We start from the raw sequence: 15798 nt of genomic DNA, 5'->3' as shown, positions 1-15798 counted from the left end.
GGTATAATACTAGACTATTAAATCAAAACTCTATCTTCCTTGTCTTACAAAGTTAGTCCATATCTTCTATTCTATTCCGTGGAAAGTAATCACCAATAAATAACGAGGAAACCTTGGGGTGTTGGTCGCAAGGTTTCAGACGTTTCATTTGCTGGGGGAAGAATTCATGATGCAGTTTGTATGCGCTATCGAGCCCATTGCGGTGTTCTACGATAGTTCTGCATAACCGTTAAAAGAGTATATATTTTATATATCCTTCAAATATCTTTTTCAAAGAAATCTAATTTTTTTACTCAAAAAAAGAAATTGATGTAAGCGTGGGAATCACTCCACCAAATCACGCGATTTGTAGCCCCCAAAGCAGCGCCAAAGGTATAGAGAAACGAAAATGACACCAAACCTACCAACAAAGCAACCTGCCAGGATACCACCACGAAGCTCCCCTCCTCATAAAGACAACCCATTTCGTAAGCACCTTCCCCAGCTCCCACGGGCCACGACCTCCCCAGATCCAACCAAAATCCAAGACGCGACCTCATTAAGACGATCCATGCACCTTCCCACCTCCCACCAAAACGCGCTAAAGACCAAAAAATAAAAACAATCGCGCCAAAGACCCATGTGGTCAACGTGGCCTGCACATTTCCGTGTCCATCCTCCATACCTGTAAAATTCGTACAAACACAGTCCATGGCCATCGGATCGGACGATCGAGCAATCTAGATAAAGACTCATACAAGATCTTTTACATGTATAGGAATCACATGGATCCTTTCAGCGGTGGCCTATAAAGGACTCTTTTGGTGGCTGGGAGTACCCAAACCCACAGCTCTTGTGTGTGGCTGCTTTCCTCGCTCTCTCGAGGTCGTTCGAGCTTCGCCTCCTCTTTTTTGATCCGTTTCTACCACCTTCGATTCCAAAGATGGCGAGAGTTCCAGGCTTCCGATTTGCCACCGAGGTCGCTCCGCCGCAGCTGGTCGCTGTTGTGAAGCCAAGGGCGTCGAAGATCTTGGACACGATTCCTGAGGAGGAGATGGATTCCATCGAAGACCAGTCATGCTCTTCCGAGAGCATCCCTTTGTGTGACTGGTTGGAGGAAGACCGTGATTGGTTGGAGGAAGACGGTGGAGAGAGGAGAATTTTGGCCTGAAATTTGGATCTTCTTGTCCATGTACAGTTCCTGACTCTGTGACGTTATTAGCTGTGGGATTTCGAGGGAAGGAGAGCTCTTCTTTCTTTGGGTGTTTGTTATTGGAATTTGTTAACCATCTTTGTAGCACTTGAGCTTTCTTTCACGAGAGAGAGAGAGCAAGGTGTCGATGGAGATGTTTAGGAACATTAGACTAGGAAAAAGTCTGTTCCCCTGAAGGTTTAACTTTCAATTAAGGCCTATTGGATTGTGCCATTCCAGTGTTTCTTTCTTTCTTTAAGGTGTATGCGAGCAGAGCTTTATTGAATCCTGTGGTGTCACAATTACCTGCTCTGAAGCTGCTGATTGTTTCTTTTTCCAACCATAGCATCGATTTGCCCTTCTGTTCCCCCTTGAAATTATATGATTATTGGCATGTCAAACAATTAAGAGACCATTGCTTAGACTACCCAAACATAAGGCCTATCAGATACTATGTGAACTTTTATCAAATGTCGATCTGATGATGTTTTGAGAAAACAAGAGAAAAGAAAAGGTGGAGCATCAATTTGAATATCGTATAAGAAAATTTTCCCTTCACCATTAATATTAAAAGGCTGAAGGCAAGTGGGGAGATACTCCATCTTCACCAGACCACCCCCTAGACGGGATCCAAGCATACTATGCACGGGCACAGCCAATCACCACAGACCAAGACAGACTGCACCCGCTAACAATCCAAAGGTTCCCTTTAGTGCTAAATATCTATATAACCTCACGGTATAAAAGCATCCAAACACTTGACACTGATATGATAAAAAATCTAATAGTATCAACAAAACAATCATCTTCCTAAAATGCAGCTCTCATTTCAACCAAAATTTGAACTCTTTTGTTTAAAGAAAAATCTCTCCTCCATATGCTACTTTCTTTATACCCAATTCTGGCATTCTTGTTACTTTTTGTTTTTTGAAACTGTAGCAGTGCAGAAGACGTGACCAGATTTTCTGTTGAACAATCTGAAAAAGGACATGAAACTTATTTTAATTCAAGCAAGAATGTGTGTGTGTGTATTCCAAAATAAGATGCATCAAGAAACTGTTTCTAATGACCATAGGTTACAACTTGCAGCTGTCAACAGATACACCATTTGAATCCTACAAAAGGATTCTGTACAGTCTCTCCTTTGCCTCAGATTCCTCCCAAGGTATCAGGAAATTTTGGAGTTAGTTTGCAGCATAAGAACAGTAATTCATGAAGCAAACTTGGGTAAACCATTGAGATTAGCCCAGAAGGAACAAAGAATGGGTCAGATCAAGAGAACGGTCAGTCCACCAATAAATACAATGACTGAGCGAAAGAAATAACACGCCGTGGTCACGGTTTTTACATACCGCTATCCACAGAACCGAAAGGATTCACGGTTACTTAAGATTCGCTGATAGATCACACACTTCATCATCTTGAGAAGCCACACCAACAGCTTCAAAACCATTAAATGTTGCAGCTGCTTCATTTCACCATATCAGCAACTTCTTAAACATTAAATAACAAAGCTAGTTGATCAGCAAAGACTAATTGTAGACCTGACATCACCAGGAAAACACTACGCCACAAGTTCAATTCTTTAGTCTTTTTCAGACAGCAGAAAAACAGAACACATTCTTCATTTATTATCCTGAATCCAATCAAAAGAGAGATTTTTTTGGCGGATGGAAACATGTAACCCACTAATTCTTAACGAGGAAATCATACTTGATTTTGGATGCTGCCTCGACAGAATCTCCATGAACCATCATCTTGCCTTTTCAAAATATATTTAACTTTGTATGTACTGCAAGAAGACAATCCCAAATAAAAAAAAATGAAAACCCAAATTTTAGACCAAGCATGACACTGACAAATATACTGAAAGGAATAACCTGTAATAACTTGGTTTATTCAGCTGAGACTCATCAACAAGCTCAGCAGCTTCTTCTAGTACACCCTCAATTTCAGCAATCTCACTACCAACTCCATCTGATATTATATCAGCCCGCTGAATAGACAGATGCAGTAAAACAAATCTCCAAAAACATGACCTAGCTTTTGCTGAATGTGCTAAATCTTGCCACTGTCCATCAAAAAAGGAACAATGAAGAATACCCAAAAAAAAAAAAAAACAAAGTTACAACAAACCAAACAAAAAACAAATACAAACATGCATTCACCTTTGAAAGCATAGACTCAGCAAGAATCTCTGAGAGTGCTTGTATTTTATAGCTTGGACCCAGTGCCACAGCTTTGATGTCTTGCCATTGCTTCACCAGGGCTTCTGCTTCTTCCACAGCCATTTGTTCCATTTGTAGCAAATTACCAGCAACAGCAGGTAGAAGTGAGAGATCATCAGTGGGCCATGAATTCTGCAAAGTTTCAGCATCTTTTTGATGCTTAAGGTGTCTCCTGAATGGAATCAACAGGTTCCTAAGCTGGGCCCAAATGTTTCTATCAATAAAGCCAGAAGCACTTTTTAAGCCTGAATGTTGACTCATGGTCCAGGCGAGGGCTTCTTGGCTCATTGGGTGACCAGAGTGCCATTTATGTGAAAACTTAGTGTGAATAAATTGCATATTGAAGAGCTTAAAGGCACCGAGTAGAAAGCATCCCGCAAGAGTAGTACTTACAGCTTTCCCTGCTATGTCTCCTACCAAATACCAGCCTTTCAAACTTTCTGTGTGATTTATTCCAAGGTTTCTCTTTAGCTGAAAACATGCGCCACTAGGGCTACCAGGACCCTTAACTAAAGCTGGTTGACTCTGAAGGTCAGCTGGTGCAAGTTGCTTGACAGCTTCACCCAGATGTCTAGTTGAATTAATATGTGCCTTCTGCTCTGCAGACGCTCCATGGACAGGAAAAAGAACAAAGGATGGTGGTCGATAACTAGTAGAAGGGACCCTTTTCATGTTTCCTATTTTTTGCTTGCCAACACTTAGAATCTGCTTTGGGCCCCCAAAAACATTGGCCTAAAATCAATAAATAAGATTTAGAACATTCCTAATCCAAAGAGCCATGCTTTGTCACATATCCATCCGGTACAGTACTAACCAATGATGGAGAGCAATCTCGTGTATCGGGAAACAGACATAGAACAGCATCCTTCAGCCATGTTTCCTGATAAATTTCAGCAGGTCGTCTGGCATAAGACAATTTCAATCTTAAGGGAAGTTCTCTGATCAGTAATAGCTATGTTTGCAACAAGAATCTAGGTCATCTACCTTCCCAAATTGCCCCTTTTGTCTTGGACAGCAATAAGGGTAAAGTTAGGTTTTCCATAACTTCCCAGTGTCAAGAGTTCATAGTCAAAAGAAACTGTGCACCAATTGCTGAATTGCAACAAGGAAGTCACAATTTGTGATGAAATGAGATAGTTTTTATTTTATTTTTTTTAAATTATATTTGAAGGTATTGCTGCAACCACTAAATTTTGGAATTGACATCAGACAATTTGTTTATCCTCTATTAAAATGGAAACGTAACAACATGACATCAGATAATTTGTTTACCCTCCATTAAAAAGGAAACGTAACAACAAGCAGACTTACATAAAACATAACAAGAGTTCTCAACATCTTATGACAATTTACAACCAGTAAGAAAACAACAAAAGAACAGCTTTGCAAAAACAACTTTACAAAACATATTATGAAGTAGCACAAAGAAAGAAGAATAGCTACACAAGAACAACTTTGCAAAACAGACTTGTAAAGCAAGACATGGTTCATTAATTAAAATATGATAACTTTTTTTGGTATACAATAAAGGGCATCTAGAGGGATAAATTTCTTGAACAACACAAAGACAACAGTGAATCTGTATTTCCTAACAACATCGCCTACAAGTTTATCAGCAAAAGTGAATGGAGGTAGGTGAGCGAGAAATAGCAGGGGTGCAACAAAGGAGAATGCATTTATGACATGTGACTGAGCACCTAAGAAGTTATAGTACCATGTATATCGTTTTATAATTGCATATATGCAAGTTTGTCTGTCTGTCCATCCAGTAAGCATTCAATTCATTGCATGTATGTACATATCTGCATACGTATATATGTATAGCAGCTCCAGTCATAAAATAATACATTAATGAAACGCATGTAACATTCAATTTATTGTTGCTTAAGTCATATTATATGGCTCGTGGATCTTTGCATACAAAATGAACATCGTATTATGCCCTATGTTATTAATCTTAGGAGTAAAATATAGTTTTGTGGTACCAGAAGTTATTGTCTTCTAAAAGTGTAGACTTGTGTATGAGTGTTCTCGCAGCATATTTGCATACACATTCTACCCAATCTTCAAAACTAAACAGCAGGTATACGTTTGTAAGCATTCAAAACATTGGGAACTCAGAGGGTTGTCGCTGTAGTGTCGAATGAGCATCCCAAGACAAGGGATGAGGGTCATTTCACCACTTGAGCCACTACCAAAACTCCAAAAGCATTTGGAATAATCAGTTGGTATACAAATAATTGGTAGGCATACATATCTGAGCATTCAAAGTATTGGGCATGGAAAGAGAGATTGCAACTGAAAGCATTGAATTAGCATCTCAAGCTGAGGGATAAGGTTGTCATTTCACCGTTCCAGGCTTTGAGCCATTAGTGAAAGCCCTTACAGTTGTTGACAGTTCTAATAGAACTCAAGAAATTGAAACGTTCCAACTGAAAGCAACAATATGGAACATGTAGCATGAGTTGTAACCAGAGAAATTTTTTGAAGCATTAGATCAGACATCTGACAGAGGCATGTGAAAAACTTTTTGAAGCATTAGATCTTTGGAACAAAAGTGTGGCATTTGCAACTATGGGTACCTATAAGTGAATAAAAGCTCAGGCACAGAGTGCTCTTCTTAGCTTGTTTATTATTAACTTTTTTAATGACCGAATGCTGGATATGTCTTTTATTCCCAAATTGAGAGGTGAAAACCACAATTTATCTTGAAGGATGTCCACTCCCTCCTTTACTTCCCATATCACAAAAACATTACGCCAATGTCCATTTCATGTCAATACCATGCCCCCTTAGTCCGGTCAATTTACCAAACCTACTTAGCAGCTTTCTTTTCTTTTCTTTTCTTCTCTTTATTGATAGGAACTCAACAGTTCTTTTGATGGCAGGCTTCTTTTGACGTCAAATTCCAGTAGACCACTACAATCTCCTCAATCATCTCTGAAGGTATCTTATGCTGACATGAAATACCTATACAGATTGGAGAAGGCAGAATTGATAAGGATTAGCATTACTTCAATATTTTTTCCTTGCATCTCTCTCTCTCTCTCTCTCTCTCTCTCTCTATGTGTGTGTGTGTGCGTGTGTGTGTGTGCTCTTGCGCGTGTGTGAAATAGGATCTCAAATTGACTGAGAAGACAAAGACCCAAGCGATCTATAAATACATCACCAAAATCAGTAAATCAGTTTCCAAAAGAAAAGGAAGTATATGAATTTTAGCAATCTCAGTGGAACAGATATAAATAATGCAATATATGGGTTTACAGAGGCCACGTACCAGAAGCAGCACCACCTAAATAAGTTGATATCTCACTTGAAGGGAAAAAAGGGCTAAGATCACCAGCATTGGAAGCTGTCTAAATGAATGTAATGTAGTGAATGCAAGGTTTTTGAGTGAACTTCTACTATATTTATATTGACATGAGAAAACAAGCAGAAAAACTATATATATCTGTATTTCTTTATTAGTTACTCCCATTATCTCTTCTGTTTTTCAATGCCCGCGATCAGCTATTTTCACATTCAGCATTCATTCCTATGAAGACATGAGACCTTAGTCATTGTAATTCTTCTACCCTTTCCCTTGTAATCAAAAGGAAAATAGCTATGTACTGCATAAATTTCAATATCACTTGAAAGAAAAGTGTCCACAATGAATACTGAAGTAAACATTGAAGTTTCCTCAATTGATTGACACTTGAGTCCAATAAATCAACACCTTCAGGATTTGTTCATATTTTTAGACAAAAAGAGAAGAGAAAGCCCGCAAGGGGGGGGGGGTGTTGTTGGGTGGTGGCAGGGGGCACAGATCTTCAATGGCTAACACTTTCAAGAAAAATATATGAAGAAAACATAATAAATTGTCAGGATAAACCGGCTGCAAGACTAATCTAAAAGCTTCCTAATCTGTTCCTACCAAAAAGAAATAATGTGCAGCATATGACGTACCAACAACTGATTAACAGTGCCCTTGACTTTGTTGTCTCTTACTGTAGTTGGATCAAAAGTCCGTAAAGTTGAATTTCCATTGACTTCAAGTTGGTGAAGTTTTCCAATAGCTGCTGTCCCATCACCCTGAGCACCAACAGTTAGTTTTTGTATATCTAAATGCAAAACAATACAAATGTCCCTTAAAAATTTACCTGCCCAAGAAGAAAAGAGCAGAAGGCTTCCTCAAATTTTAAATCCACACCATCTGATGCAAGCAAACACTCACAGATGGTTTTTGCTCTAGCGATCTGCATCACAGATTACCAAGAGTTAGACCATTGCATTGAGACAATAAAATTATCGTCTTTAGCTAAGAAAAGGATACCTTATCAATTTGTCTTTTTGAAAATCCAAGAGCAATATGAGCTATCATCCCCATATAAAAACAATTATAATCAATTACAGCTCTCTGATTCTGTGATTCTAGAGATTTCTTGTTCTTGCGACTAACAGCCAAGCTGTCCCAAGAAAGAAGATCTACTATTTCAGTAGCCATTAGCTTATTCATTGCCTGGCTCAAGAAACAAGACCAGTCTTGAACTCTACATGAAGATTCAACATCAAGACCCTGTCTAAGCAATTCACGCAAGGCTGAAATTGCTCCTCTCCTACGTTCAGCATTATCAGGAGTGCGAGGCATGTCTAATATCTCCAATGTGCAAGCAGGTGCAAGCTCCTCTAAGGATTCTTCTATCTAGAAGCATACCAAACAAATCCAGTTATTTGAAGGAATGCGTGATGAATGGAAATGGACATGTAAGGTGTTTGCCTGTGATAGCAATGGCATTTTTCCTAGAGAAATTTTGCTCCTCAATAGGTATTGAGCACGAGCTAGAGCTTCAAATCCTTCAGATACTTTGCTTTTTTCAAAACCAGTCTTCGCAATTGAGCACTTCATCAAAAAAAAAAAAAGTGAGAAGATAATTGACAGAGTGATAAATACTGACACAATTAAAAAGCAATGCGTAAAATGATTTATTTAAAAAAAAAAAAAAAACTTGTCAATACTTCAGATAGTGCCATGGAGACAAGCAAATCATGAACATATGGTTTAGCATCAGGAAGTTGCACAGCTGCTCGACCAATATCCAATACCAGTTTTTCCTGTCCCACCTGTATGAAATAATTAGTCTTCTGTCACCTCTAATTGGGTTAAATTATAACACATAAATACCTTAGTGTAGCAAATTAGTATCAGATTTTGGAAACTGAATTTTGACGTAGTATAATAGACATATTCCATGCATATCAATCAGTATACATATCCCACCTCACAGGGTGCCTTTCTTGAATAAGAATCAATGCATATAGCAACATCCATATAGGACCTTTCTACATTCCAATATTCCAAGCAAAATTGGCATATAATTAAATGAATTATCATTACGATGCAGAAATGCTTCAAGTGCACAAACCTTCTTAGAGGTTCTAAACATATATATTCAAGCTCTGAATCATATAACAGTGCAGACATCACTATACATAGGTGCAATTGTGTTGATAACCATGTTAGTACATCTTGAATTGCCTTTTTTAAGAATTGGAGGTCCCAAGTGAGAATAACTTTGAGGAAGTATTTGTTACTGCTTGATCTGTTTCAGCTGACCAAAAGCATGTGAAAACTCTATGCATTCCTATGGAATACCATAAAATGGATTCGGAAACCAAGCGTATATCTAAATTAGGAGGGCAGGTAAATTCAAATAAGCGCATCACTAATTAGATGTCTTAAGAATATTAACCCTATAATCATGACAGCTCTCTCAATTCAGATGACAGATTTCCTTCCTCACTGCTAAGTTGGAGTTCACAACATTGGCAAAGTCGTAGCAAATTTGACCAACCAAGGTAGAAGCTCAACCTAAATTTTCCTAAAGCTTAAAGCAGAAAGTTGGTGCTAATTAATAATTCAACTTTCTGACTAAATGGAGAGGAATTATTGAGGATATGCGATCAGCATTTCTATTAGAGCTCTAAGATGGCTTTTCAATCATATATTTCTCTTGTACCAAATTCTCGAAATCAAAGTTTGACCAAACCAAGCAATAAACAATGTTACGAAACTATAGCAAGCAAATGGGAACCAGGGGGCCACCTAGTGCCTATGCATCAAGCAGTTGCATAGGCACGTGTTTAAACCTAAAAAGACAGATATGGCACAACTTACCATATACAGCACATCATTGGGAACTACTAACTTGCAACAGCAATACTAATTTATAAATCAATCTAAATCTCCATACTCAAAATGATGCAAAATGTTAAGGGGTGAACCGAGGCAGCTCCGTCTAGGAAGACCATCTCGGCAGCCATCAGTGTTTTAAGAAGCAGATTTGGTATTCAAGCTGCATATGTGAGTGCATATATGGCTGCTCTTTATTAACAATTTAAATGAAATATAATATTAATTATTAAAACAACAACAACAATAATAATAATCATATAATAACAACAATTTTAAATGGATGGATAATAGCAATATTAATAACAAAAATAACTAACAATTAGTGCTGATTACCTAGTATCTTACGACCAATAGCAATAACTATAACAGAATCAACATTTTACCACCATTACTACTCATATCAGGCCTACCTAAAATCCACATCAAACCTAATCATGAGCTTGAACCTGCTTCACCTACATGGGTCCACAAAAGAGTAGGTTGTATACATAGTCCGAAAATGCTATGTTGGCTCACATATGCAGTCATATGATAATAAGCATGCCACATATACAGCCGTTCAATCATAAGTTGGCCAACTTTTTGATCCATGGGTGGTATGATGGCATACGCTACTGCATATAGACAATGTGGTGTGGTCAAAGGACAGTGTTGATGCAAAAATCCGCCGACGTCGGAGAAGTTGGAGTCGAGGGAGTCGCGGTCGCCGCTGGGACCTGCAAAAAAAGTCTAAACCGGAGTTGGGGGTGCTCCGGCAAGACCTTTCGACGCTCAAGTCAGTTCTCTGCCTCAACAAGAATGGAGTGCTCGAACGAAAATTTTAGCAGAATTTTTAGATAGAGATTAGAGCTTAGAGAATAACATATCTGGGGGTCCCCTTTTTATAGGCGGAGGGCGTAACAGATTGACAGCGACGTCTGTAACCGCCTGGTGGTGGGCCGTTCGGGGCCATGAGGAGTTTGTTACGGAGAGTAGTGGAGTGGAGTCGTGGCCATCGCCGTGGCCTGCCACGTGGAGCCTATTGTGGAGAGTAGAGTGATGTCCGTTGTCGTGACTTGGCAGAGCATGATGGAGCCGCGTGGGATCCGTTATAGGAAGTGGAGCAGAGTCGCGGCCATTACTGTGGCCTGCCAGGGAGTCCAGGCCTGTCGGCCGAAGCTCGGTTGGGGTGTCTGTTGGAGAGGGGTAGCTCTCCGTCTGAAAGGAGCTCGGATGTTGCTGGCGAGCTTTCTACCGTTGGGTGCCTTAGGCGCTAGTACTGCAGGCGAAGGTCATCTGCTGTAGAAACTCAGTCAGGGGCTTTCTGTGGACGAAGTTCAGTTTCACGCAGAATCCGACAGAAGGTCGACCGGCAGTGGATGTCGGATGGCGCTAGAGAGGTTCACCCGCTAGAGGGGTTCGGCTGCTGGAGCCCGTGCGTCGTAGGAGTTCGTCCGGAATCTGTCCGCTACAGAAGTTCGGTCGGAGTCTGGTTCCCGTAGAAGTCCGGATGGGGATCATTTGTTGAGGAAGCTCGGCTGAAGCCTGCCTGCAATAGAAGTCCGGAAGGAATTCGTTCACAAGGGAAGCTCGGGTGGAGGCTTACAGTAAAAATCCGACGCGGACCACTCGAAGTAGAAAATTGAAGTAGACCGCTTGTAGCAGAAGCTCGGAGTAGATCGCTTGTAGCAGAAGCTCGGAGTATATCGCTTGTAGCAGAAGCTCGATGTAGATCGCTTGTGGTGGGGGCTCGGAGTCCGGCCCTTGTAAGAATTCAGATGAGGTCTACCTGCAATGGGAGCTCAGGGCTGAAGTCCGACTCCCGTAGGAGCTCAGACGAAGTCTCCCTGTAGTAGGAGTCCGGAGAAGAAGTCCGGCTCGGATGAAACCCAGAAGGCGGTCGACCGCCGTAGAAACTTGGATGGAGCCCGTCCGTCGTGGAGATCTGTTGTTGGGAAAGTTCGGCCACTGACGAACTGACGTAGTTCTGGAAGAAATTCGGATTGGAGTCGATCGAATCCTGTCGGAAAAGATCCGGAAGGGGTCCGGAGAACGGTTGACCCTTGTAGGAGATCGGCCGATGGTAGAATCCAGAGAGCACTTGGAACAGCCTGATGGACAACCGAAGAAGCTTATCGCTGGAGAAGCCCGGGAGATGCAGCAGGAGTTCGTCCGTCGGGAGAACCCGGTCGACACTCGTGGAAGAAGCTGTGGGAGTTTATCCGTCGGCAGAACTTGGAAATATTGCGGAAGCTCGACCGCCGGAGAGGTTCGAAAAGATGTCGCCCAAGGTTGGACGTCGGCAGAGTCCCGGGAGGATCACTCCTGGTATGAACTTCGGCTGGGGGGGTATTTTATACCCAACAGACAGCATAAACACGTGCAGGCCTATATGCTGCAGTATGCAATCCATTTCATAACACTGACAGCTATGTTTTGAAACATTGCCGATACAGTGGATCTGAGCTCAGCTATTATTTTTAACACAAGTTTAACAGTGTTGTTTAGCTGATCAACTTATTAAATGATTGTGAGAAAAGTTAAACCCCTTTTCCAGATGAATGCATCAGCATGTTAGCATGAAAAAGGAGCACTGAGATCATTACATCAGCTTCATAAGGAAAATAAAAGTTCATAACTACTCAGATTGACAGATGTTTGCCTTCTTCTTTAGCCATATTGCACGATGATTTAAATAAAAAAGTCTATATACCACAAATTTTGGCAAGAATACCTCCTGTAGAAGGCAAAGGGCACCAGGCAGCCAATTCCAAGGAATATGAAGAATAGATTTTGGTGGAATATTTTCCTTTATATTGCCAGCATAGTCCAGCTCAAAAAGAAGTTTATCCCTCACATCCATCAAAAGATCCTGTGAATCAGCAACAGAAACAACCAGATCTGAAACTTTTGGAATTTTCCTAGAAAAGACAACGTATAACATAGAAATATTAATACCAAACCAAATACCTGCCGGGAAATAATGACATCTGCTGTGTATCCATCTTCAATCTGTGAATTCTTCAGCTCCATTGCTGCTTTCACAATCTCATCCTTTTCAGCTTGCTCAGGTAAGCCAAGAATCTGCAAAATCATTCAGAAGGCTGCCATCATGATAATGAAGATAATGAGTTAAAGATATGACAATTCAGTATAAATCATAGCACGGGTTACTGTGCACCACCTTCTTGGGATGTGACCTGTAAAAGGACCAGCAAAAATAGTATATTAAATAAGTACATGGGTATAGTTGCTTATGTTAAAGAAGAATATTAGGGTTCTAGGGCTGTAAAAGGACCATTTGTAAGTCTCTCCTGTAACCAATCTCACAGCATCTTAACATCACGAAGGCAACACTCATCTCTTTGATACATACCTCATCTTGATTTGTCTAAAACACATCAGTTCACTTCTCAAACAGCTTTTCCGTTTTAGAACTAATAGCATAATTGTTTCCCAAATTCTAATTTTATCACCTCCCTTATTCTTCCTAATATTGTACAGTTTCTTAGTCAATTGTTGTTTTATTGCATGGTTATATTTGCAGAAATGAGACTAAAAAAGCAGAAGGCAAGAAATCAAAATAATCTCAAGAACTGTGGTATCAGAATTCCAGGGTCCACTGATTGGTATTTATCATTTAATTGAGTCTCTCAGGAGATGCAACTCTATTAGGATTTCTTTCTAAGATATTACAAATCAAATTAAGAGCGCAAGGAAATACATCAGAAAGTATGCATGGCCTTAAAAGGTAACTTATAATGCCTCCCCTTGGCAATGAAGCACCCATAAGGAGGTTCATGGGGAATCATAGCACAAGATTTCGACCCACTAGTAAATCATAGAGTGGAATGATGATTACGGGACCTGAGATTGCTTTTGGATGCAAATATTCGGATCAAGCAAATCAAAAGGCATTCAAAAACTCATTTTACTTCGAAATCAAATACACAATACCATAATTCTTCACACCCCCACCAAAACAAAACAAAAAAAAAAAAAAACAAAGAAATCAATACATGCAATGGGATAATATTCCAAGTAAATATGTCGCCATCCTCACCTGATAACAAGTGACGGGAACCTCAACGCCCGATCGAACCTGGCCATTTGCCACGGCCGGCCCCTTCATCACCCTCACCCTCGCCTGCCCGGAGATCTCCCTCCGGAAGGAACGGGATCTAGTCTCCAGAGAAACCTCGTTTTGAACTCCGCCGTTCCCCTTACAACCAAGCGAGGCCACGCCGCCCGAAGCCAAGGCCTTGCGCCTCTCACTCAGACCGCAATTCCCGAAGCCAGGGCCCGGCCGGGGCAAGCCGAGCACCAGATGAGCAAACGTCATGCCCAAAACGAAAGCCCAATCACCTCTCCTTCTCCCGCTCCTCCCCCATTTCCATGGAAAATAACGATCGAGTGGAGGGGAGTTGTTACAAATCCTTGGCGACGGTTAGGGCTTTTTTTTCTTGCATTGTCGGACAAAATTTTGGAGATAGAGATGACACAAGGGGGTAGAAGAAAAAGGCCACGGCGGAGCGAGAGAAGAGAAAAAGAAGAGGACGGGAAGCCTTGACGCCCAAGCTTCGGTGCGTTTGAAGAGAGGGAGGAGCGGAGCGAGGAGTGAAACGGGAAAAGGGACAGCTGGGGAGACTAAAAGCGGATTGCTTTCTTTTTTTTTTTTATTTATTAATTTGTTTTTATTTTTATTTTCCTTGAGCACATACGGACTAACGGTCCAGAATCCTATGATCGGGGAAAGTTCGAAACAAATAGAGTTCCTTTTGTAAAGAGTCCCCTTGTGCCATCCAGCCACTGGTCCTGTTGACTTTCCAGTACATACGATGAATACCAATAAAATGATAGTTCCTCGTCACACACCAAATATCATGAATAAAAAGATACAGCATCAAACGATTGTCCTTACAATCATAATGGTCGAGACTCCCTCGATCATCAACCTTTCAAATCATCTATAGCTCCACCATCTGAGCCATGCTGTCAATGAGATGACACCCACCAGCAGTCAAAAATTTAAACTCAAATTTGCAAATTACGAATCATATATCCTCTTTACTGCTTCTCATATTGCCATCAAAATTGCTCTTGAAATATTTGAACATAGAAACTCCTAAGTGATAAATACTGAATCAGAGTGTTGTTGCTTTAAGAAGCAAACAAATGGGCATCATATTAAATTTTTTTAATAGATAAAATAATATTTTTTTGATAAAATACATATATAATTTTAATACTTCCTGTAAAGCAATATGAGATATCTACGTCAGTATATTGCCACCCAAATAAGAACGGGAAGGGAACCAGCAATTTCAAAATAAAAATACCAGGAGGCCCACCCCTTGCTACCTTATATGATGGAATTGCTGGCTTACAACATGATAAATCCACCAATCTTCTCATGCCAGTGGCATGCCAAAGTACCAAGACATCTTTTTGCCAACAGGACTTAGCTGTGCAGTCTTTCTCATTTTGAAATGTTAGGCTTTTTCCTGATGTTATAGCTGATGAAGGCTAAAGTATCAAAATGCCAGATTATGCAATAAATTGAGACTATTTATTTCTTCAAAGGTTGGTTTTAATAGAACTTGAGTAAGAAAGCCAAAAAATGATATTATTGATTTTAGGCTGATAATCTAAATTTATATCAGCCCAGACACAATTGTTTTCCCGGTTCTGATAAACTGCTAATATTTGGCACCCTCCCTACTTAGAAGAGAACAATTTAAACACGAATCAATATCTGAGCCAAACAATTGAAAACAAATCTCTCACAGCACTGCAAATTTGCTAAGATGTAGAAGAGTTTCTGAAGGTCCCACATGTCAACCGTCGGGCTCAAGGTTTGGTAGGGGCTGCCTTGGAACCCTCCAGCCCGAGTTCAACCATACCTGACAGCTAGACAAGGAGAATGAATGGATAACAAACAGAAGAACACATCCTTTCATGTCTTCGAGGTCAACCTCGATCAAAACCACACTCACAAGGAGATTAACACCGAACTACTCACAATAGAAAACCCTCAGGCACCTCCAGGAGAGCAACACTGAAGCACATTCACACAATACGTACATCAGTAAAAGCAAAATATGTTTTTTCTAACCCTTCGAACAGTCAGTATCTGATTAGTCCGGCACTACCAAAAAACCGAGACGGCCACCTTCCATCACCCCCCCTTGCAGAGACCAAGGGCATTACAGTTTTTGTACTACATTGAATATCACCAAATCAAA

At 40.5% G+C, this 15798-nt stretch overlaps 1 protein-coding gene across 2 annotated transcripts; it reads right to left on the bottom strand.

Annotated features, from left to right (window-relative positions):
- Positions 1-1775: 1775 nt before the first annotated feature.
- On the bottom strand, positions 1776-14178 carry LOC105055436 (plastid division protein CDP1, chloroplastic). 2 transcript variants are annotated; one of them, XM_010937242.4, is made up of 13 exons: positions 13617-14178; positions 12524-12637; positions 12288-12425; positions 8398-8502; positions 8159-8281; positions 7715-8083; positions 7542-7637; positions 7348-7473; positions 4214-4279; positions 3340-4131; positions 3052-3242; positions 2885-2963; positions 1776-2148 (listed from the first exon to the last, which is right to left on the bottom strand). In XM_010937242.4, exons 1-13 carry the CDS (start codon positions 13893-13895, stop codon positions 2026-2028), a joined length of 2601 nt encoding a protein of 866 aa, XP_010935544.1. In that variant the 5' UTR covers positions 13896-14178; the 3' UTR covers positions 1776-2025. The 2 variants fall into 2 exon arrangements, with proteins under 2 accessions (XP_010935544.1, XP_010935547.1); XM_010937245.4 differs by lacking the exon at positions 1776-2148 and adding an exon at positions 2158-2807.
- Positions 14179-15798: the final 1620 nt, after the last annotated feature.

The sequence above is a fragment of the Elaeis guineensis genome, chromosome 12, assembly GCF_000442705.2.
Source record: "Elaeis guineensis isolate ETL-2024a chromosome 12, EG11, whole genome shotgun sequence".
Taxonomy (NCBI): domain Eukaryota; kingdom Viridiplantae; phylum Streptophyta; class Magnoliopsida; order Arecales; family Arecaceae; genus Elaeis; species Elaeis guineensis.
Note: the sequence above shows the minus strand (reverse complement) of the source record. Positions and strands in the feature narration are given on the sequence as shown.

Coding starts and splice junctions, on each gene's coding strand:
- LOC105055436 (XM_010937242.4), bottom strand. CDS start 13,895: ATGACGTTTGCTCATCTGGTGCTCGGCTTGCCCCGGCCGGGCCCTGGC. Junction 7,474..7,541: donor GCTCTTTTCTTCTTGGGCAG/GTAAATTTTTAA, acceptor GTTGGTGCTCAG/GGTGATGGGACAGCAGCTAT. Junction 4,132..4,213: donor GAGATTGCTCTCCATCATTG/GTTAGTACTGTA, acceptor TATTGATTTTAG/GCCAATGTTTTTGGGGGCCC.